Below are 24,911 nucleotides of genomic sequence, written 5' to 3'. Positions count from 1 at the left end.
ACTTCTCAAAAGAAGACATTTATGCAGCCAAAAAACACATGAAAAAATGCTCATCATCACTGGCCATCAGAGAAATGCAAATCAAAACCACAATGAGATACCATCTCACACCAGTTAGAATGGCAATCATTAAAAAGTCAGGAAACAACAGGTGCTGGAGAGGATGTAGAGAAATAGCAACACTTTTACACTGTTGGTGGGACTGTAAACTAGTTCAACCATTGTGGAAGTCAGTGTGGCGATTCCTCAGGGATCTAGAACTAGAAATACCATTTGACCCAGCCATCCCATTACTGGGTATATACCCAAAGGACTATAAATCATGCTGCTATAAAGACACATGCACACGTATGTTTATTGCGGCACTATTCACAATAGCAAAGACTTGGAACCAACCCAAATGTCCAACAATGATAGACTGGATTAAGAAAATGTGGCACATATACACCATGGAATACTATGCAGCCATAAAAAATGATGAGTTCATGTCCTTTGTAGGGACATGGATGAAATTGGAAATCATCATTCTCAGTAAACTATCGCAAGAACAAAAAACCAAACGCCGCATATTCTCACTCATAGGTGGGAATTGAACAATGAGATCACATGGACACAGGAAGAGGAACATCACACTCTGGGGACTGTTGTGGGGTGGGGGGAGTGGGGAGGGATAGCACTGGGAGATATACCTAATGCTAGATGACAAGTTAGTGGGTGCAGCGCACCAGCATGGCACATGTATACATATGTAACTAACCTGCACAATGTGCACATGTACCCTAAAACTTAAAGTATAATAATAAAAGAAAAAAAAAACTTAAAAAAAAAAGTTTTTTTAAAACTTGAGTTGTTCAATAAAAAGTAAACTTCAAAAATTCACATTTTAAAATAATTAGAACTACCTCATAGACGCACGGTACCTTCTAGGTTGCTAAAGCCCTCTTCGTGTCTCTGAGGCTGAAAAACACAGGAACCACTGCTTTAGGTGCCCTGTGAGACAGGCCCTGCTCACCACAGAAGCGCGAGCTCACACAGCTTCCTGGAAGGCAAACTTGAAGTACCAGAATCAAGTTCTTTCAAGTGCTAATGTTGGTGCTGGGTCCTAGTGTAAAGCCAATTTCCCTTATCATACAGTAACTGAGCACAAGTTCACCTACTGGTTTCAGCTGATTCAATGGGCAAATGTGACACGTCCGCATGTCAGAGAACTGCACGGTGATTTAGCCCTTTGGGGTGATGCCAGTCACGGTGCCTTCTCCAAACTCATCGTGCGCAATTTGGCCGCCCAGGCACAGGCGACCATCGATGCCTCCAATCACAGCCAGGACCGCCATGAGGCCCCCCACTTCAGGGTTCTCGGAGTCGGGGAAGTAGTCCTCTAACTGGGCCTAGTGCAGACCAAACAGTGAGCTCGACCAGGGACACTCACGGAGCTGCCCAATCCCTACAAGTTTACTGTTCAACTAAATTAATTCTGAGAACACAAACTCACCCCTTCAGAAGGCCTTCCCGCAAAGCTGTGGGTGATGGAGCGGAGCTGGGAGTTGATGTACTTGTTGATGAGCCCATTCCACTGAGTCAGGGAGTGCAGCGTGCACAGCAGTGCCACCACCTCCTCCGCGAGTGTGCTGCTATGGGTGGCAGTCAGCGAGGCCTGCGGGCGCACCCTGCGCCACCTCGGCATGGACTCTGAGGAGGAAACAAGGGGAGAAGCTGCTGCACTGCTCTTCACCAGGGCATGGGGAAGGCAGACGGCCACCCACCTCTGAGTGACGGCACTGTGCCGCTCTTCACCAGGGCACAGGGAAGGGAGACGGCCACCCACCTCTGAGTAAGGGCACGTCAGAGGAGCAGTAGTGAGCAAGCTCCCCAAGAAGTCAAACAGCTTCTCCACCAGGCAAATTTCATGTCCCTCGCCCTTTCGGTCTTGTCCCATGACGGAAGGACTGCTTGCAACAAATGCACAGCTAAGATCTGATAAAAGAAAATTTAAAACGACAAGCATTAAAAATCTGATTAAGAAACTACAGATTGTTATTTTCTCTTTTCTTTTCTTTTTTTTTTTTTTTTTTTTTTTTTGAGACAGAGTCTCGCACTGTCGCCCGGGCTGGAATGCAGTGGCACGGTCTCGGCTCACTACAACCTCCACCTCCCAGGTTCAAGCGATTCTCCTTGCCTTAGCTTCCTGAGTAGCTGGGATTACAGGCACCCACCACCAAGCCCGGCTCATTTTTCTTGGATTTTTTAGTAGAGACAGGATTTCACTATGTTGGCCAGGCTGGTCTCAAACTCCTGACCTCATGATCCACCTGCCTCAGCCTCCCAAAGTGCTGGGATTACAGGCATGAGCCACTGCGCCCAGCCTCTCTTTATTTTCTGTTCTCATAATGCAAATAATCGTGAAAATTTTGAGATTCGTTATTTTACAGCCAGGTAATTACACTCAAGTTGATTAGTGATTAGGATTGTCAGGGACTTTAGAAAAAAGCAACATTACAGATGCACGTGTTTAATTAAAAAAGAATTATTTTTAGTTTAATTCTTAAGACAATTATGCTACAAATTCTGTGAAGCAGATGAGTGAGTAGTTGCAGGATTTACCACTTAAAAGCAGGTAAACTAAAGGTTAGCAACTTACCAATTATCAAGGACCACTGCCCCTTGCCTCCAGAAAATCTACCCTGTTACTTCTAGACCCTTTCTGCACTCCTTACTGAATAAAGGCCCCTGACTCTAAGGGCAGGGAACTTCAGTACATGGATGCCTCTCTCAGGGAACTGGTTTTGCCTGGCAGCACATTACCCGCCTCGGCAGTGAAGGGTGCGTGCCCTTCCATGACCTTCATGAGCAGCGTGATCCACTGCCGGGAGCTGAGGGCGCCGCACACCTGCGGCGTGAGAGCGATGCTCCGCAAAAACCCCAGCATGCACCAGCTCCGGTGTTGCTCCCTGTACACCAGCCTGTTTGGAGAAGCTGCGGGAGGGAAAATAGACATGCTTGGTAACAAGTCCCTAAAGACAAATCCCTAAAGATAAATCCTTATTTTTTTATCAACTTATTTTATTTTCTACAATAAGCTCCTTTAAAATACATAGCAGTTTGTAAATTAATTCAAACTAATTCAAAGTGAGAAGTGCAAGAAGGCTTTTAAGGTAGTTCAAGAAACATTTCCGCATTTTTCTTTTTTTTTTTTTTTTTTTTTTTTTAGAGATGGGCCCTCACTATGTTGCCCAGGCTGGTCTAAAACTCCTGGACTCAAGTGATTCTCCTGCCTTGCCCTGCTGAATAGCTGAGACTACAGGTATTTTTAAAACCTTCTAAGTATGTGTAGTAAAAGTAGTTAGGGAATTTTAGCTATGTATTGTTTCTAGGCAATAAGAAAATGATCTATAATTCAAATAGCAGTAATTTGCAACAGTGTATCTACTATATTTTTAATTTCGTGTTTTAAATATCTCCACAATCTTGCTTATATTTAATCTGCACCACTTAAATACTTTTTTTGCATTTTTTGTAGAGACAGTTTCTAATCCAAGTTTAATACATCTGCATTAACAAAATGAGTTTTTCACTAGGTTTACACCATTGGATTCTGGCACCAGTGAGCCCACCTCTGCTCCGCCTGGCTCCAGGACTCCACTACTCCCTGAATGGAGGCTGAGGCTTGGAGGCTGGGCCCCCCTAAGGGACCCCGCCCACAGCCCCACAGGACCTGCTTTCGCCTCCCACCTCCCCCCCGACCACCTCCCCCGCCCTCAGCTATCCAAGCTTTTGAGGACACCTGCCTTCCTTCAGCACACTCACATGCGCTCACACACACACACTCTCACACCCTCATATGCATCCTCACACTCACACCCATACTAAGTTATTCAGACACACTCATGGGCACTCACACACCCACCCTCACACAGGTGCACTCACACCGCTGTCACAATCACTAACACACACACAATCCCAGTCACACGTATGCACACACAACCTAAGATGCAATCAGACACACTCCTATGCACTCTCACATACACTTACCCCCCACTGCATACAAAAACTCACATATGCACTCACACTCAACACTAGTCACAACCGATTCTTCACCCACTCACACCTTTACCCACTTTCTCACTTTACACTCACACCTACACTGTTACCTCCCACTGACACAAGCAAAATGCTCACATTCGCTCACACACCTTCACAATAACGTCACTTGTGCTCACACTGATACAAGGCACTCATACACATTTACACAAATGCTCACAATCGCACACTTACACTTGTGCTGTCACCCATACTTCCTCACACTCAAGCCTCACTGACTTATACTTCATCTCATTGGCACACCCAGTAATCCCCTCACACTCACACTCATGCCTCCCTCGTGCTCACCCTCACACACACACTGGCTCAATGCAGTGATGCTTTAACTCCCACTTCACCTGACTGTAGTCACCTGCCCACTCACATGCTCTCATGGACATACACACCACTCACATAAATGCATGCATACATACACCCACACAACCACATGCTACAAACACACTGTCACACTTGCAACACAAACGCTCAGCCACTTGCCCATCGACCGCTAACACACTCTCACCAATATGTGCGGATGCTCCAGCACACCACTAATACACGCATGTTCTCACACACACTGGAGCACTCCCACATACCCACCCACACTCACATGTGCTCACTCTCAGTTGCATGCACACTCACCCCACTCCCTCAGCTCACATTTCTCATACTTATTCTCCACACACACAAACACTTTATGGATTAAACTGTGCCTGTCCCCGAACTTCACATACATTCGGAACTCAGAATATGATCTTATTTAATGAGGTCTCTGTAGACGTCCTTAAGGTAAGAATTTAGGTGACATCATGTTGGATTAGAGTCAAAGAAGCTCAATGAAAGAGTCCTTTCAGAGACAGAAAAAGACATGCAGAACACAGGGGCAGGGGCCATGTGAAGACGCAGGCAGAGACTGGCACAATGCGTCCCCACACCAAGGAAGCCTGGAGCTCCCAGAAGCTGGATAAGGTAAGGAAGGACCTTCCCCTAGAGCCTGTGGAGGGAGCATGGCCCTGCCCGCACCTGGATTTGGGACTTCTGGTCTCTAGAACTCTGAGAGAACAAATTTGTTGTTTGAAGCCAGTGTTATGGGTTGAATTCAGAATTGCAAAATTCTTATGTTGAAGCCCTAACCCCTACCATACCTCGGCAGGTGACCTTGTTTGGAAATAGGGCTGCTGCAGATGTAATCAGTTTGATGAGTTTTAATGATGTCCTTATGAAAAGGGGAGATTTGGAGGTGACTCACACACAGGGAGAATGCCATGTGAAGATGATGGCAGAGATCAGGGTGACCCCTCTACAAGCCAAGGAACGCTAAAGAGACCAGCAAACTCCAGAAGCTGGGGCAGAGCCGTGAAGCAGCTTCTCCCTCACAGCCCCAGAAGGAACCACCCTTGATCTCAGTCTTCCAACCACCAGAATCATGAGAATTTCTACTGCGTAAGCCCCCAGGTTTGTAGTACTTTGTTACAGCAGCCACAGGAAATGAATCCACACACATCCACACCCACCCACATGCACACCCGGACACGACAAGCGTGCGGCCCCCAGCGCTGACTCCCTGGGCCCTCAGTCTCTCATTCCATGCATGTCTTCTCTGTCGTTCTGCTTTCCACTAATATTTGCAGCAGTCCGCATAAAGTCTTGGTGGCTTCGCTCTGCATGATCTCAGCATGAACTCTGGCAGGCAGACAAAGAGTCTGCAGTAAGTTAATAGTGCTGGTAAACATCATTGTAGTGGGGTGAATGTTCCTTTCAGTTTGTTCAGCTTCTAAAAATAATAATCAAAATAACAAATTATATTGGCAGCCCCAGCCTCTTGGATGGTCTTACCAAGCCCAGCCATGTGAAGCTTCACATGTCTTTTAGGAACAGCTAAGAAATGTCATGAAACCTCCTCCCACAACTTGGATCTCCACAGATAGGATCTAGCTTTCTTGGTCCACCCCTAAATCCTCACCTCTGCTTCCCTAGAAGCAATAAAGTGCTGACTAACTCCACATTACTTGAAGAGTTCAGAGTCAGGGACCGCAGAGGAAAGGTAAAGGCAGGTGGCAGGTTGGGTGTGCTCAGGCGGGGGCTCTCACTGGAGGAGGAGGCAATGGACCGAGACCGCAGGGCAATTCCACCAGGCCTCGGCTCACTCGCTCAGATGCAGGCTCAGCACCAACCACATGAGACTCACTGGTGGTGCAGCTGCCCCAGCCTGGCCACCACATTCTCAAAGAGGGGCAGGTGCACACGTGAGAGGAAAATGCAGAAAGTCAGTTCCAGCCAGATCGCCGGATCCCACAGCCACTCCATGCACCTGCATCGGAGGTGCCTGGGAGCTTATTTAAATTGCAGGTTTCGAGGACAGAGAGCCAGCCGCAGGTGCGTCCTGACATCCCATTCTAAGGCCCAGATGGCAGTGGTGGCAGCCAGCACCTGGACAGTTTGTGGGCTGCCTTGGACTAAAGGCCTTCCTGAGTCACCCACCAGAGTCGTCCTCTGTGTCCGAATCCTCTGCTGAGGGCTGTGCAGCGGCCGGCAGCTCTGCCAGCTTGAGGTCGTGTTTTCCTTCTTTTCCCATCCTGTAGGAGTTGGTGCTGCCCGTGCCCCACTGGACTCTTATCCACCCATCCTCTCCCAGCTCACCAATCACTCGGCCTAGGCCTGGAGGAGGCCCATCCTGACAAAGCCAAAGTAGAGATCAGTTAGGAGGGTGCGTGCCCTGCCCTGGTCCTTCCATGGCTCCCACCAGACCTCAGTTAGGAGGGTGCGTGCCCTGCCCTGGTCCTTCCATGGCTCCCAGCAGACCTCAGTTAGAAGGGTGCGTGCTCTGTCCTGGTCCTTCCATGGCTCCCACCAGACCTCAGTTAGGAGGGTGCGTGCCCTGCCCTGGTCCTTCCATGGCTCCCACCAGACCTCAGTTAGGAGGGTGCGTGCCCTGCCCTGGTCCTTCCATGGCTCCCACCAGACCTCAGTTAGAAGGGTGCGTGCTCTGTCCTGGTCCTTCCATGGCTCACACCAGACCTCAGTTAGGAGGGTGCATGCCCTGCCCTGGTCCTTCCATGGCTACCACCAGACCTGCCACACAGATGTCACCATATGCCACCCTGTCTGTCAGGGGCTGTCCCCAAACACAGATTTCACCTCTCCTACAAAATGTGTGCTTGCATCATTTTAAATTAAATGGCATAAAATAAACGTGCTCATGCTGCTTTACCAAGGAAGTAGGGGAAATCTCATCTCAATGAGGATCCTCTGAGTTCATGCACAGACAGGGCTTTGCAGCGAGTCCTGACCCCTCAATCCCTCACCGGCCTTGCAAGAGCAGAAACCTGAAACAAGTACCAGCACCTGCACATTCCCTTTTCTTCAGTTTCCTCCGGGCCCCAGGGGGAAGCTCTGTCTCTCACTTCTGTAGGAGAAAGCTGTTTCTAGGATGGATGCTGCTGTCTCCAGACACTGCTATTTCTAAGATGACTGTGACAAAGCCGGGGCTTATCAGCGTGGCTGAGAAAAGCTAGACAGACCATGGGAAGGTGAACACTGCCCTAACTTAGCTAGGGCTGTGGTAAGTGACTTCCACCTGGGGGCACCTGGCAGCAATTTAGAAGAGACCTGCGATGAGGGAAAATGGAGACATGGCCACAGGCCCATGAAGTATATCCCTAACTACTGGGTTCAGGGCACTTCGCAGCACGTGGCCATCAGCCCACAGGGGCAGAATCTGGGCTTCCTGCCTCAGAGCCTTCACTACACCAACTTTCAGAATGGGATTTACTCTCTTGCTCACTTTCACTCTTGTTCCAGTGACCCATCAAACTGAGCCTCATGCCAGTGAGTTTCCTGAAAAGAGCTGCCTCTCTTTCCAGACTTGATTCTGCTCAGATGCCCTACTTATGATTCCCTATTTGTGTTCACTCCCTTCAGCAGCTCGGGAGCCAACACCTGTGTCATCTATCAACCGACACATCCTGGATTATTCCAATTTCCACCCACCAATATCGTACAGACCTGTGTAGAAGATAACTAATGTGTGGCTAATGTGTTCACATCAAATCTCTGAGTACCTGATCGCCCCATTTCCAGTCCACACCTCTCATGACCCTCGTTCCAATCTTCATCGTGGCAGCCAGTTCTGGCCCTGAAACAGGGAGATGCACAGGAGCCGTTTCCTTCCTTGTTGCTTCCAAAACTGTGGCAGAAGCACCTTGAGCAGAAGCATTCATATCTTCCTCAACATTGTCACAACTGGGGCCTGACAGAGCATCAAAAACAATAGCTGAGCCAACAAGTAGCTACAATGTCCCTTTAATACACACAAAACATTTAAAAAATACTAATGAAGATCATAATTTTGAAGAATCCATACTATAGGTTTATCAATATAATACAATGAATATTTTACTGATATACAATAAAAAGAAGATAAATGGAAGGACAAAATACATAAATATCCTAGGAAGATATAAAAGATATTAAAATGCTCAGTAAAGCTACTTTCTGTACTTCTAGGAATTACTCCCCCGTAAAAAGCAAAATAACTGAGTTAGAAAGATACTCATCACATTTTTTATTAATAGAAAAACAAAGATAACTACCTAAATATCTAACAGTGGGAAACTGACAAACTTTAATCATGGTTCTGTGCAGAAGACAGCTAACAGCTGGCCCGAGATACAACCTCAGACAGGATTGCTGCAGGCTAGCCCTCGGCTGGAGTCTGGATTTCAGGAGGGCTCCCCAATTCCCTAGGTGGTAGTTGTGGTTCGCTGTGCCTGAATTGACTGTACAAACAACGTGGTCTGTGCTGAAACCTGCTTTCCTTGTTCTGGAACTTGGTATGCACCAGGCAGGGGGTGCCCATGTGGTCAGCGCTGATGGAAACCCTGGCCTGGAGTCTCTACCCAGCTTCCCGGCAGACAGCACTTGACATGGCTCGGTGCCGGGGCAGTTATGCTCGTCCTGTGTGGATCCTGTGGAAGCTTGTACCTGCTTTCCTCTGGACTTTACACACATCCTTTTTCATGATTTTGCTCTGTGTCCCTTCACTGTAATAAACTATAGCCCTGAGTACAACTACATGCTGAGTCTTGTGAGTCCTCCTGGCCAGCCATCAAACCTGGAGACCCCTGACAATTGGTGCCCTGGGTGGCTACAGAGTCATCCATAGCATGAAACAGAAGCTGAGCTGCTGTCACCTGAGAGAAGTAAAACTTACCAATGGATTTGAAAATAGGAGAGTTAACCCTAGGAGAGTAGGCTAGATTTTTAACCCCCCTTTTCTCACTTGCTAAACTGAGAGCGGGTAGGAGTGCGGTTCTGGTAACTCCCTTGATTTTAGTTTTCTCCTCCAGGTGGGAGGGGAAAAGATCCAAACGGTCCCAAAGGTGGGCTTGGGTGAACCAAAAAATGTAAAAAGTTTGTCTTTCTCTCTCTTCCAAGAGAGCAAAAAAAGATATTCAATTCCCAGGGCTGGAGCAAAACTTTAGATATACTAGCGGGGGAAACAGCCTTTCCTTTAGCCTAGCCGCTACTTTAGGGCTCCCAGGAAGGGGCCCCAAGGAAGGGACAGGAGTTGCATTCCAGGTGGATATCCCGGGATCCCCTGAGTAGCTATACTGTTAACTCTGTAAAGACTGAATTTATTGCTAAGGGCTTGAATAAATTTGCAACCAAAACTGGGGGAAATTTTTTATTTTACATAGCTTTATGTTTTGTGGCTGTTACATGTGGATGTATACATTAAGCTGGTATAAAATATTATATGCTTATAATTTCTTAAATAAGAAGGATACCCTGATCAGGGCAAGCTGCAAATATAGACGGATATTCATGAGACACAACTACCTTGCTTTTTGCAGCCAGTGGGCCAGATGAAATTTAAACACATGAATACTATCAACAGAACAAGTCCCCATACTTAATGATTTGTGCTGTGATTTTTACTTATTGGAACCTCTGGGGAAAAAGCAGACAACATAAAAAGGCCATTTCTCAATGGAGATATGCTTCTGTAATTTTTAAATGCAACTTTTGGTTGCTAATGAGGCCTCAAGAAATCAGATATAACTCTTACTAGATGATTCTTTTCAGCTGTAATACACATATTAAAATATATATTTAACATAATACAACATATAAATATAATAAATTAAAAAATAATTATATACATAGAGAGAGAGAGAGACACAGACTGACAGACAGACAGATAGAAAGATTCCCCCCGCCCCCAAGACAGGATTTCACTCTGTCGCCCAGGCTGGAGCCCAGGCTGGAGTGCAGTGGCTTGATCTCCGCTCACTGCAACCTCTGCCTCCCTGGCTCAAGCAATCCTCCCACCTCAGCCTCCCAGGTAGCTGGGACCACAGGCACACACCACTATGCCCAGCTAATTTTCATATTTTTTATAGAGACAGGGTTTCGCTATGTTGCCCAAGTTGGTCTCAAACTCCTGAGCTCAAGCAATCCAGCTGCCTCAGCCTCCCAAAGTGCTAGGATTACAGCCTGGCCTGATACGTATTTTTGAATGGATTAATGTGAACTCTAAGACTGATGTGATTAAAAGAGCTTGGGAAAACCTTGCTTTTTCACTGTGACTTTGACAACTGGCCCTGCAGCATCTCAGTTTTAGCCAAAGAACACCACCATAAACCAATCAGATCTAATAGACATATACAGAACTTTTCACCAAAAAGAGCAGAATAAACATTATTCTCAAGTATACCACAGAACACTCTCTTAGACTGACCAGACCATATGTTAGGCCACAAAGTCTCAAATTTAAACAGACTAAAATCATACAAATTACCTTCTCCAACCAAAATGAAATGATGAGAAATTAATAACAAAAGGAAAAGTGGAAAATTCACAAGCATATGAAAATTAAACAACACACGGTAAACAATCAGTGGGTCAAAGAAGAAATCACAAGGGAAATTAGAAAATACTATGAGATGAATGAAAACACAACATACCAAAACTTCTGTGCTGTGCCAAAAGCAGGGCTAAGACGGGCAATTATACTATAAAAGTCTGCATTCACAGAAGATGATCTCAAATCAATAACTCTACATCTGGAAGAACTAAAAAAATAAGAACACAATAAAAACCAAAGTTAGGCCAGGTGTGGTGCCTCACACCTGTAATCCCAGCACTTTGGGAGGTTGAGGCAGGTGGATAACTTGAGCCAAGGAGGTTGAGGCTGCAGTAAGCCATGACTGCTCCACTGTACTTCGGCCTGAGGGACAAAGTAAGACCCTGTCTCAAAACAAAGACAAAAACAAAAACAAAAAAATACAAAGCAGAAAGAAGGAAACGATAGAGATTAGAGCAGCCATAAATTAAATAGGGAATATAAAAATAATCTACAAAACCAAAAGTTCGGTTTCTGGCAAGAACAAAAAGTCTGATAAACTTTTGGCAAATTAAGAAAAAAAGAGGCCAGGCAAGGTGGCTCACGCCTGTAATCCCAGAACTTTGGGAAGCTGACGTGGGCAGATCATGAGGTCAAGAGATCGAGACCATCCTGGTCAACATGGTGAAACCCTATCTCCACTAAAAATACAAAAAAATTAGCCGGGCATGGTGGCGGGCGCCTGTAGTTCCAGCTACTCGGGAGGCTGAGGCAGGAGAATCACTTGAACCTGGGAGGCGGAGGTTGCAGTAAGCCAAGACTGTGCCACTGCACTCCAGCCTGGCAACAGAGTGAGACGCTGTCTCAAAAAAAAAAAAAAGAAAAGAAAAAAAGAGAAAAGATGCAAATAACTAACATCAGAAATGTAAGTGGAGACAGTACTAGCAACATAAAAATAAAAAAGATTATAAAAGAACACTGTGAACAACTGTATGCCAACAAATAAAATAGCCTAGATAAAATGGACACATTCCTAGAAACATAAATTACCCAACCTGACTCAAAGAAGAAATAGAAAATCTGAATAGACCCATAACAAGTAAAGAGATTGAATCGGTAATTAAAAATCTTTCAGGCCGGGCGCGGTGGCTCACGCCTGTAATCCCAGCACTTTGGGAGGCCAAGGCGGGTGGATCACAAGGTCAGGAGATCGAGACCATCCTGGCCAACATGGTGAAACCCTGTCTCTACTAAAAATACAAAAAATTAGCCAGGCGTGGTGGCAGGCGCCTATAGTCCCAGCTACTCAGGAGGCTGAGGCAGGAGAATGGCGTGAACCTGGGAGGCGGAGCTTGTAGTGAGCCGAGATCGTGCCACTGCAGTCCAGCCTGGGCAACAGAGTGATACTCTGTCTCAAAAAAAAAAAAAAATCTTTCAACAAAGAAAAGCTTAGCTGGTTAACTCTTCCAAACATTTAAAGCAGAATTGACACCAATCCTCAAACTCTTCTAAAAACAGAATATATGGGAACACTACCTAGTTCATTCTATGAGGCCATTATTACCCTGATAATTGTAAAACAATAAAATATTGCTGAAAGAAATTAAAGAGGACGGAAATAAATGGAAAGACATTCCACATTCAGAGAATGGATGTTAACATTGTTAAGATGGCACTATTCCCCAGAACAATCTACAGATTCAATCCCTAGCAAAAATCCCAATGGTCTTTTTTGCAGATATGGAAAAGCCAGCCTTGAAGTTCATATGAAAATTCAACGGAACCAAAGCAGCCAAAATAATCTTGAGAAAGAAGACACACTTCTCAATTTTAAAACAGTACAAAACTACAATGTTCAAAACAGTGTGGTACCTGCATAATTATCAACATATAGAATGTAATAATGTAATTGAGAGTCCAGAAATAAACCTAAATATCTACAGCCAACTGATCTTTGCCAAGGGTACCAAGAACTTCAGGGAAAGAATAGTCCTCAACAAGTGGTATTGAAACAATCAGATAATCAAAAGAAAAAGGCTGGACTCTTACCACACACTGTGTAAAAGAAATTACCTAAAAATGGACCAAAGATCTAAATATAAGAGCCAAAACTATAAAACTTACAGAAGAAAACATGAGATGAGGATAATCTTCATCAGTCTTGTATTTGGAAATGGCTTTTTGGATATGATATCAAAAGCATAGATGACAAAAGAGAAACAGATAAACTGAACTTCATCAAAATAAAAAACTTCTCTATGAAAGGAAATACAATCCAGAGAACAGGAGAAAATACCCACAAATGATATATCTGATAAAGGTCTACAGATCTGTGAAGGTCTAGTATACACGAAATTTTTAAAGAGTCTGAGGACTGGTGTTAATTCTTCTTTAAATGTTTGGTACACTTACATAGTGCATTTACCGGTACAACAACAAGATGACGACAAATAACCCTATTTAAAAAGGAGAAAGGGGCTGGGCGCAGTGGCTCACGCCTGTTATCCCAGCACTTTGGGAGGCCAAGGCAGGCAGATCACCTGAGGTCACGAGTTCCAGACCAGCCTGGCCAACATGGCAAAGCCCCATCTCTACTAAAAATACAAAAATTAGCCAGGTGTGGTGGTGTGTGACTGTAATCCCAGCTACTCGGGAGGCTGAGGCACGAGAAGCGCTTGAACCCGGGAGGCAGAGGTTGCAGTGAGCCGATATTGTGCCACTGCGCTCCAGCCTGAGTAACAGAGTGAGATTCCGTCTCAAAAAAATAAAATAAAAAATAAAGAGAAAGGGACTTGAATAGACATTTCTCCAAAGAAGATATACAAATGGCCAACAAGCACAAACATGTAAAGCAGCTCAATGCCATTCATCATTAGTGAAATGCAAATCAAAATCACAATGAGATAGCACTTCACACCCACTAGGATGGCCTTAATCCAAAAAAAAAAGAAAACCACAAAAAATAGTGTTGGCAGGGAAGTAGAGAAACTGGAACCCTGGAATCCTGCCCCCTGGTGGTGGGAATGTAAAAATGATATGGCACTGTGGAAAAGTTTGGTAGTTTCTTAGTAAGTTACACATAGTTGTACCATATGACCCTGTAATTCCAGTCCTAGGTGTATAATCAAAAGAACTAGAAACAAGTGTTCAAACAAGTATTTGTATATAAATGTTGCTAGCAGCACTATTCACAAAAGTCAAAAGGCAAAACCAACCCACATGTCCATCAACAGATAAATGAATAAACAAAATGTTATATATTCATACAATGGAAATCTTTTTCAGCCATAAAAATAAAGTACTGATATATACCAAATGAAATAACCCAGACACAAAGGCCACAAATGGTATGATTCAATTTATATGAAATATCCAGGATATGCAAATCCATAGACAGAGAAAGCAGATTTGTGACTACCAGGGGCTGGAGAGCAGGGGAGTCAGGACTGATGGCTAAATGGGGTGCATTTATAGTGATGAAAAAGTTCTACAACTAGACAGTGGTGATGACTCTAGAAAACTGTGAATGTATTTAATACCGCTGAATTGTGACGTTAAAATGCTACACTTTCTGCTATTTGTGTCTTACCATAATTTACAAAAAGCTTTTAAAAAAAAAAGAAATCAAAGCAAAATCTTGACGTTTACCCAAAGGCTCTCAAGCCGGTGCAGACCTACCAATCAGGCGCAGTGCCATCTGAGTGAGGGCCAGCGTGCCGGAATTGAGCAGGAGGTCGAGGTTGTTTGTGCTGTGCTGCAGGGTGAGCATGCTGAGCATCATCAGGAGGAAGCAGGCTTGCAGGATGCTCCCCAGGCTCGGTCCCAATGGGTTCTCACTGGTGATGGTCTGCAGGGGAACCGGCTGGACACCTAATAAGCATTGATACCCACTTACATTTCTTGTGATGGATACAAGAATAAACATAACGCAGAAAGCACGGGCTATTACTTTAAACATCTGACTAATAAGCATTGACACCCACTGACATTTCTTGTGCGTGGATACAAGAATAAAAGTAACACAGAAAGCACGGCAATTACTCTAAACATCTGACTATTTTTCAGTGGTTTCCACAGAGTGGGCAGCTCTGTCAGGCTGCACGATGGGCCTACCCCCTGTATTCTATGCACAGGTCGTTCCATCTGTCTACAGGACTTAGCATGTTGCTCTCTGAATACACTGGTGCCCTATTCCATTCCTTCCATTTCAAATATAAAAGTTATGTCTCACTTTTCCTCCACAAAACCAATCCAATCAACTCTCTGTAGATGCTCAAACTATCCAGGAAATAAATATTAATATAGGACACAGACACTTAGGATATGTGGTGATACACATATAAATGTCAAAATGTCAAAATGTCATACTAGAGTACTTCAACATTGTATCGCCTGCTAAATTTTAAAGTTTTGTTTAAAATCTGAGAAAGTTGACAGCAGCATAGATTATACAAGTACAAAGTACAAACTTATTAAAGTCTTCTCAAAAGCAAAAATTGGCATTTGCAAGTTTCCACAACACATAATTAAAGGCAAACTATAAAATAACATTGATGCAATTGTTGACTCACCAAGCTCTTTAAATTTGGCACTGGCATCCATCAGAACATTTCGAATGTTCTGAACCATCCAAGCATACAGCCTGCCAAAGGTGACTTCCAGCAGCATCCGATTAAAAGGTGGGATCAAATCAACATCCTTTAAACAATCAGTAAGAGGTTCCCTTTCAAATAAAGATAAAGAATTTGACTCGGGACACTGCCAGACTTCTAATTGTTACAGAACAACATTCTGTTGCCATAGCTTCCTTAGTTAAGAAAAAAATATGCTAACGTTTTACCCTATATCGATTCCTTCAGGAATAAGTCTTTGCCATCCACAAAACATCGCTTACTGCACAGATGGAAGTAAGAAATTCTTGCTCGCCAGATACAATTTTAAAATTGTATCTATCCCTTCCAGGTGAACCTCTGCTCTCTCCAACTGCAAAATATCAATGCATATACAGTTAAGTGTTATGTATATTACCCACTGCAGAGAAGCATTTCTCATCAAATGTTATCTGTTTTAGTAGGCACTGTCTCATTTTTTCCACATCCACTGGCTCTTCTTTAAGGGCAAATTCAGCAATTGTACTGAGGAGTGGAGACTGCGGATAAAGATCCTGAACATTCTGTTTCAACCACTTGTATTTGTGAACCCCTGTAACAGTACTCAACAGCGGCTGCCATTTGTCCTAACAAAGGAAAACAATTTTCATCATTAGTCTACCCTATTTAATATTAAACTGTGCTCTAAAAGTTATTCAAGTAAAATATAAATAATGCTCATAGGTTTAAATTGGTTAAAATATGTTAAATTTAGTAATTAATACATGGTTTTAAAACTATGCTATAAATATAAGTGAACTTATCTCTATACTAATATATGTTGGAACAGGCTAGCTTGGCATACGAAGTTAAGTTATGGTTCATATTAATAGCCACAGGGCCCAGCACTGTTTCTGGAACAAAGAATATATTTAAGGAATGAATGGTGAATAATTAATGATACAATCTAGTACCAAAAATAAAAGGAAACCCTTCTCCAGCTACAGCTCTGACCAGGACATCATAAGTCAAGTTAATGAAGCATCACTGGGGCCGTATTTCTAACAACCGCCCGTCCCTCCCTCCGGATGCTCAGGTACAGAGGTACAAGACTGCGGATTCCTTTGCTACATGCTATGATTCTATTCAGCTAACCTCAGAATCACAGAAAACACTGCAACTTGGGTGATTTAATTGCAATGGGTCTCTTGTCCACATTTATTGGACTATGAGGCAAAATGCAGGCTTCTTCTAAATCACTGTCTTCATTTCCAATTTTTTCTTCATCAGCCGTAGATTCTGGCTTCTTAGGAATTGTGTTTTAAAACATCATTCACTATAAAAAATCATACACTTAAATATTAATTTTAAATTAAGAAATACTTAGATTTACATGAAAGACAAATATTTCATTCAAATAAACATCTGAACATTATAAATTGCAATGCTCAAACAACAAGAGTGAAATGATCACCATGGCAGAACAAAAAGACAAAGTGAGAGTGCGACAAGGGGAGAAGCCCCGAAGTAGGGGAAGCCCAGCAGCCAGCAAGCTCTTCCTCAAGTGCCAGAGAGTGAACATTTGAGTCTTTCAGGCCACCCAGTCTGTTGGAAATACTCAACTCTGCTGCTGTAGCACAAAAAGTAACCACAGATAAAGCAACAGGTGTGGCTGTGCTCCCGTAAAACTTTATGGTGCTACAATTTTAGCTTCATGTAATTTTCATGTGTCAAAAATAATATACTTCTTTTAATTTTTAAAAAACAATTTCAAACTGCAGAAAAAAAAAAAAGGTCTTAGTCCACGGGCAGCACAAAGCAAGCAAGAGGTGGAATTTGGCCCACAGTTCCTGGCTTGTCCACCATGGTCCAGTTCAGTGGTTCTGTTAGTGTGTAACTGAATTAATTGAATTCATTGTGATATGTGGAATTTCCTCCCTATATTTTATCTCTTTTAAAATTTTTGGTCTAAATCTTCTCAGCATATAATATAAAAAATAAGCAACATGATAATACACCTGGGCAGTAAAGAGCTAACATAGCAGGCCGGGGTTGCTCAAACACTGCAAATTCCCAAGGAAGGTCTGTCCCTTCAGGATTGGTCCTTCTTCTAGGAGCTGAGTTCTGAGGCCTTGGAACATCCTGCCTGATAAGTTTTTTGGTATACCTGACACCCAGGACCTTGTGGCAGTGGTCTGGTCAGGCAGTTTATGCTAATGATGTGACTTGCGAGGGACCACTTGTTTTTGCACTGGGGCACTGGAGTGTAAGTAATTGAGGTCAGTCACATGGGCACTGCCTGCGTATGTGACTGGCCCCCAACAAAATCTCTAGACTCGAGGTTTAGGTGCGCTGGCCTGGTTAACAATCCTTCACACATGATGTGACCCACTGTTGCTGGGAGAGCTAAGCACATCCACGTGACGCCACTAGGGAGAGACACCAAAGCTTGTGCCTAGTTTCCTCTGGACTTCCCTCCATGCACCCTTCCCTTTGCTAATTTTAATCTGTATCCTTTTTGCGGTAAAAATAAAAAAAAAAAAACACAGCTGTGAGTATAACAGCTCTTCTGAGTCCTTTTGGTGAGTCATCAAGCCTGAGAGAAGGCTTGGCGATCCCTGACACAGCAACAGGAATATTAATCACTTAATCTTTTTAAGTTACTTAATTTCCAAAAAAAAAAAGAAAACCAGCTTGAAACAACACACAATAAATCTATAAACCCACAAAAAACTCTAAAAGTGACAGTGTGGGCTCAGAACCCACGGATATGAAATGGCAAATGGTGGAGTCTCTCTCCCTCATGCTGAGGCAGGCTTGTCTCCTGGGCCCGGGCTGAGTTCCTGCATGCCTGGGTTAAAGGAATTGCAGCAGTGTGACTGCTGTGACTTCCTGATCCAGAGCACCCATCGGACTCCGACAGGCTGTTATGGTGTAGGGTTTGTTCAGGAACAATCAAATTAGGATGGCTTCTAAAACGCTTTAGTCTTTCATAAGCTTATTGTTCAAAATGCCCATCAGAAACTGAGTAATTAATACTGTTCAATAAGCAGGTTTGTGAGTAAATCAGTATAAGTCATAAGAACATGATCAGAGGCCAGGCGGGGTGGCTCATGCCTGTAATCCCAGCACTTTGGGAGGCCGAGGCAGGCAGATAACAAGGCCAAGAGATCGAGATCATCCTGGCCAACATGGTGAAACTCCGTCTCTACTAAAATACAAAAATTAGTCAGGCATGGTGGCGCATGCCTGTAATCCCAGCTACTTGGAAGGCTGAGGCAGGGGAATCATTTGAACCTGGGAGGCGGAGGTTGCAGTGAGCTGAGATTGTACCACTGCACTCCAGCCTGGCGACAGAGCAAGACCCCGTCTCAAAGAAAAAAAAAAAGGATATAATCAGAAATTTCTGTAGTTTATTTATAATCACAAGTGACTAAATTCTAAACTATTTTATAATTTCTAAGCATTTTTATTCAACTTTGGATTTAATGCAAAAAGACTTTTCTGTACTCTTACACAGCTACTTCCAGGAAAATGTCAGTAACTCTTTCAGCTTCCCTTTATAATTCTCCATGTATCAGAATACTCAATATTTCCAAACAAAAAACATTTCTTTAGAAGAATGGCAATAAGTTTAAATGTTCCCATTATATCTCATTACCAGGATAACTAATAAAATAAAAATACGTCCTTGTTCCCATCAATTTAGCAAAGATTATTTACGTTTTCAACATCAATTTACTAGTAATCAAATCATACCACACTCAATTCCTAAACTGCCTCATTGTCTGATCGGTTGAAAAAATAAGCGAGATTTCCGTATTTAATCATAACTATACATAAAAATGATGGCAGCAGGTAGAAATGTCACATGGAATCAACAGTAGAGAAACTTCACTCTGAAATCACAGGTCCAGCGAGGCAGGGTGAAGCACATGCTTTAATAGTATCTTCTGTCCTTTTACATTCTTAATTCTCTTTTTCCTCCGTTCCTGAATTATCTTCTGAGCTATCCTCCTCCAACGGGGCAAAGAACTTAACAATTTAAACTTAGAGATTATAGAGAGGTCATTACAAACAGCAGGTCTCAATTCATTAAAGAGGAATCTCAAACGTTCAATGACAGGAGTGCAGACCTCCTTGTAAGAACGGCCCTGTTCTTGTTGAGTCTGCAAAGTTAACCAGGAAAAGACAACTTTAACAACAAATATTTCTGCAACTGTCTGCAAAGCACAGAATAAAAAGAATTAAAATATATCACCTTAATGAGCAAACATTTTGCTTGGTAGACAACTCTACAAACATCCACCACTGACTTAGGCAACGTTCTGTGCTTTATTTGCTCAGTATCAAGTGCACCTGCATGAACTAAAGATAATGCCACATGACCTGCAAAAAGACATTTAAAAGAAGGACAGGGAAGGGATGAATATGTACCACAGGTTAGTCGAGGAATCTGCAGTCTAGCTAAAGTACACAGATATTGAGCTCCTTACCTAAATCTTCATGTTTTAAGAAGCAACATAACAGCAAGCGACCGACCCCTTCCACGGGGTGCTCGGGGGGAAACATGATCGGTGTGGTCAAATGGCACTGCCTACAGTACCTTTCTATTTGACACAAAAAGTCCTGCAACAGAAACAGCTGGAGGTAACTTCAGGGCCACCCAGTGAGTCTTCACAAATCTTAAACATGCCACAGCTTCTGATGCACTTGCAATCAGTAATGCTTCTGAAGCCTTGCTAGCATGTTAACACAATCAGGTTCTCACCTCAAAACCCTCCAAATAATACATGAAACAAAGTCTGTGCTATGTTAACCAAAGAGCACATAAGTATTCCTATGTCAAAGTCCTCAGATAAACAGAGCACTGAGGTGGCAGTGGGGGCAGGCCTAGCTCACCTTCACGTTGTGATCCTGAATGTTACTGTCTGCAATGGCTTGCAGAAATGCCTGAGAATGGTCCCCCAGGGCCCGTCTGTGGGAGCAGTCACGATTTGCTGGCAGGTGTGCCCACTGGGAGCCGCAGTGGTCCTCATCTTTCTCCTCGTTGTAGCTGTAGTGGATCTGGCTGGTCTGCAGCCTCCAGAGAAGATGGATGACTGAAGCCATTCTAGAAAATGCACACGCAAACATGAAAGAGAAACTCAAGTGCACAACTCAAAATAAATACTAAAAAAAAAAAAAAGATGCTCAACTGAACACTCAATTTAGAAGGTAAAATTCAGCATCATTCATATGAAAGAGCTCCACCTAACATGTTTACACAGGTTGACTTGTAATTCCTCTATCTACGTGAATACACTTTCTGGTGATTCCACACACCTCAGGCACGGCATCAGAACTCAGGATTGTAGTTCCAGTCCAACATTCTCTGGATACCTGTGCTCTGCCTGCAGCTGCCTGGTTCCACAGATACCGTGTGAAGACTGAGTTGCACATTCTAACAAGGAAGGCAGCAAAGGGCACCGCTGACACAACTAATCACAGGATTTCAAGTCCAAAACTGTGCAACGGATGACTATGGGGGTACCAGGGAGACTGGAAGACAGACCACCGCTATTCTGAGGGTCAGTAAGGGACTTGTGGAAGCAACAACTGAGCTAAGATGAGGAATAAGACCCAGACGCTGAGTATCCAGGCAGGGAACAGCATATCTGAAGGGCTTCTACAAAGAATTACAACCTCAGGGTAGGCTATGTATTCCTAGAGCACTTATAAAGGAATGAAAAGGAGAAAATATTTAACAAACACACAATCTTTAATGAAGGATAGATCCTTGGAGACGGGAGGGCCGACTGACTGGAAAGGAGACCTGTGCATGGTGCAAGGCATGGGATCAGCCACTGCAAATGTTAATTACAACTGCTTATGGTCACTTGAGGGAGCGGCACATACACACAAAATTAGGATATGCACCACTACAGATCTCTATTAACGATCTGTGTTATCAAATACTGCTCCAAATCCAAGCAATCAAAGCGGGGATGCACTTAGTGTTCTTTTACTGGACATTTAGATTTTAGAGCACTCAAGAGCATTCCCCAACCCACCACATTCATTCTTCTGAAACACTAATCCAATGCCAACTCTCTCTGGCCCCCTTTCTTTAAGCACAGGACAGCCCCTCCTTACTGCTCCAAAATAAGCCTCTGATCCTCCTGTGGCTCGGACCCACCTGCCAGGGCTCATGGTACCCTCTGCTCTGGAGCTCGCCAGCCCTGCCCTCCTTGTCAATTTAAACAAAGCCCATCTTCTGGCAAGCAATGAGCCTTGAGGAGGAGGGAGGGAAGCAGACACCTCAGAGGGCACCACAGGCAGTCCAGCACCCAGCACTGCACAAAGGTCCACCCAACGGGGGGCTGTGTGGACACCAAGATCCTCCTTTCCCGCAAGCCTCTCCCACACCCACTCTCGCAAGCAGCAGGAAAGCCCTGCTCCTCTCAGCATTGCCCTTGACACTCCTGTGTTTTCTGCCCAGAATGCTCCCTCACGCAATTTCAGGACTGCTGCCAGTGTGAAGCCTTTCTTCTCCCAGAACCACGTATGAACGTCTCCATTTCACCATTCACCACCTTGTAACGTGACCTGCTTAGAATGCTGGCTCATCAACAAGCAGCAGCTGAAAGCAGAGGCGTGTCCTATCCATCACTGCATCCTGAACACCTCGCATGGTAATGGCACCAGGCAACTGCTCAACAGAAGCTGCTCACACGGACGGACAGATAGACAGATGGGAAATGCACGACTACATGAAGGAAAATGTAAACCCATCTTAGGAGACAGGAAAAAGCTTATTATTTTAGGTGGTTACAAAGGCTGCCATCCTGAAATATAACTGACTTGAGCCTGGTCTGGTAAAAACGCAGTCCTCAAATAGAACGCTGTTCCCTGAGAGAACAGCTGATCCACATTCTGTGCAATTTCTGGGCATGCGGGGAGACAAAAGCCATGCTGGGCCCATCAGGCAGAGGCTGCAATACGTGAGACCACCGCAGGGTAGATGGGTAGACACTCCTGCACACTTTTTAGCTTCCTCTGCAGCAACAGACCATGAGGGCAAATGACAGCCACTCACAGCTGTTTCTACCTGATTGAGTCTCACTATCCTTATTATTTTTTGTATCATCATCAACTGTGTTGAATCCTCCTCTTTTTTTTTGAGACGGAGTCTCGCTCTTGTCACCCAGACTGGAGCGCAGTGGTGCGATCTTGGCTCACTGCAACCTCTGTCTCCTGGGTTCAAGCAATTCTCCTACCTCAGCCTCCCGAGTAACCGGGATTACAAGCACCTGTCACCACGCCCAGCTAATTTTTGCATTTTTAGTAGACATTGGGTTTCACCACATTGGCCAGGCTGGTCTCGAACTCCTGACCTCAGGTGATCCACCCGCCTCAGCCTCCCAAAGTGCTGGGATTACAGGCATGAGCCACCACCTGGCCATCTCCTACTTTTTTAAAGAAAGAGTCTTGCTCTGTCACCCAGGCTGGAGTGCAGTGGTATGATCATGACTCACTGCAACCTCAACCTCCCAGGCTCAAGCGATCCTCCTACCTCAGGCTCCTGAGTATCTGGGACTACAAGTACATGCCACCATGCCTGGCTAATTTTTGTGTTTTTTGTAGAGATGGGGTTTTGCCACGTTGCCCAGGCTGGTCTCAAACTCTTGACCTCAAGCAATCCACATGCCTCAACCTCCCAAAGTGCTGGGATCACAGGCATGAACCACTGTGCCTGGCCCTCTCCCACTCTTAATGGCACTTACAGTTCAAAAAAAATAATCTGCTAATCAGCAAAAAGCAAAGATTTTCTTACTGGCACATTCAATCTCAACAGGAGACAGCGGTGTGCTCATTGCTAAATAGGAAGTGTGTAATCCGAGAAGCAGGCCCAGATTCCTCTCTGTGTCTATCAGAGGTGAAGAGAGACTTCCAAGATCTGCTATGGTGACAACTTCTTGGTCAGGCTGGAAAAATAAACTTCATCATCAATCTGAGGAAACAGAATTAATTAAAAACATAAAACCGAAAGGACAGTTCTGTCCTGCAGCTGTACCGCCATGTGAGCCCAGGGGTGCCCTGGGTGTTCTGCCCCTCCATCCTGTAATGAGTTGATGCTGCTGTGCCCAAGTAACAGCAGATACCACATAAACCCACATGCCCTATAAAGCTGGCAGCAACCGTACACGTAGAAAAACTAAAGCACAGATACATGATTTGGCTAGAATATTCCTTAGGAATCAGTTTCCAAAGTGACTGTACACCATGCTTCAGAAAGTATAATGAATTGTTACATGCATAAAGAACCCACTGGGCAACAAAACTATGACAAGTATTCGATGACAAGTATTAGTGGACTGTGACCACACAGGTAGAGGAAATGAAATTTATTCTAACAAAAATCAAACTCTGAAAAAAGCAAGAGTTCAACTTCTCCAGTCACAGAAGATATTTACAGCAAAGTTAATTCTCCCCTTCATAAAATGCTTTAAGCCCTGCCCTAATGGCATTTAATACATTTTATTACTTGTGGATAGCTGGAAAGCTAATCCCAGTATATAAATTCTATGTGTTCGTGAATACATAGGAAGGGCATATTTCTATTGTAAAGAATTACACTTCTACATAGTTCTTCCCAAAAAATACATACCTCAAGATAATAAGCCATTCCAAATTTCTACATAAGACCAAAGTTTAACCTCTTTTCTTGTGGAACACTGCCTATATTTCTCACAAATTGATCATTTAAAAAACAATCTTTCAAGACCAGTACATCACAGATCCTAACACGAATAAATGTAAATTCATTTATGACAAAACTTCTAAAGGATCTTTATATTATCCCTAATGCCCCCCACAAGACTCAGATATCAGTACTTCTAGATCCAAATATTCCTATCACAAACACACAGAGGGTATCCCCTGCCATCCTCTGCATCACTCAAGGCATACAGCCTCACCTCCAAATATTGGCCAACACAAAATGCGTGCATGGATTCCCAGGTGACTTCAAACTCGAAAGCAGCTTCCAAAGCTACCACTGGGTTTTCCCCTGCAAACTGAGCTGAAAGAAAAAGGGAAAAAGCAACAGGAGTTCAATTCAGCTTGCCTGAAGAGCTATAGGAGAAACAGTGAGTAGGAAATAAGTTAGGCGCTTAACTCAAAAGTGAGGGTTACCAGAGTATAATGACCTCCTACTGTCTCCCAGGGTTGCCTGAGCCGACTCAGAACTTGAAATGAGTTCCAAGTATTAAAACAAAAAATGCATAATGAAAGGAAATTCTTCAAATGTGCTGAATTTGTTGATAAGACAGACACCAAAGCCACAGATACATTAAAATATGCAGGGGCTGGCACAAAACTAAAGAAATCATTTATAAGCCAAATACTCTGCTTAA

General features: G+C 43.9%; 1 protein-coding gene across 1 annotated transcript; it reads right to left on the bottom strand.

Annotated features, from left to right (window-relative positions):
- Positions 1–351: 351 nt before the first annotated feature.
- On the bottom strand, positions 352–24,521 carry LOC134729356 (putative HERC2-like protein 3). Its single transcript, XM_063597979.1, is given in 22 exon segments — positions 352–1,388; positions 1,493–1,689; positions 1,826–1,855; positions 1,858–1,900; positions 1,903–1,974; positions 2,765–2,973; positions 5,669–5,851; positions 6,559–6,751; positions 8,139–8,326; positions 14,603–14,794; positions 15,496–15,647; positions 15,765–15,911; positions 15,991–16,160; position 16,505; positions 16,695–16,819; positions 19,479–19,682; positions 19,775–19,902; positions 20,010–20,142; positions 20,416–20,594; positions 20,597–20,626; positions 23,330–23,480; positions 24,474–24,521. Coding segments are annotated over 22 exon segments (3,072 nt in total). The 5' UTR covers positions 24,507–24,521; the 3' UTR covers positions 352–1,076.
- Positions 24,522–24,911: the final 390 nt, after the last annotated feature.

Source organism: Pan paniscus, chromosome 18 (assembly GCF_029289425.2).
Source record: "Pan paniscus chromosome 18, NHGRI_mPanPan1-v2.0_pri, whole genome shotgun sequence".
In the NCBI taxonomy this organism is placed as follows: domain Eukaryota; kingdom Metazoa; phylum Chordata; class Mammalia; order Primates; family Hominidae; genus Pan; species Pan paniscus.
Note: the sequence above shows the minus strand (reverse complement) of the source record. Positions and strands in the feature narration are given on the sequence as shown.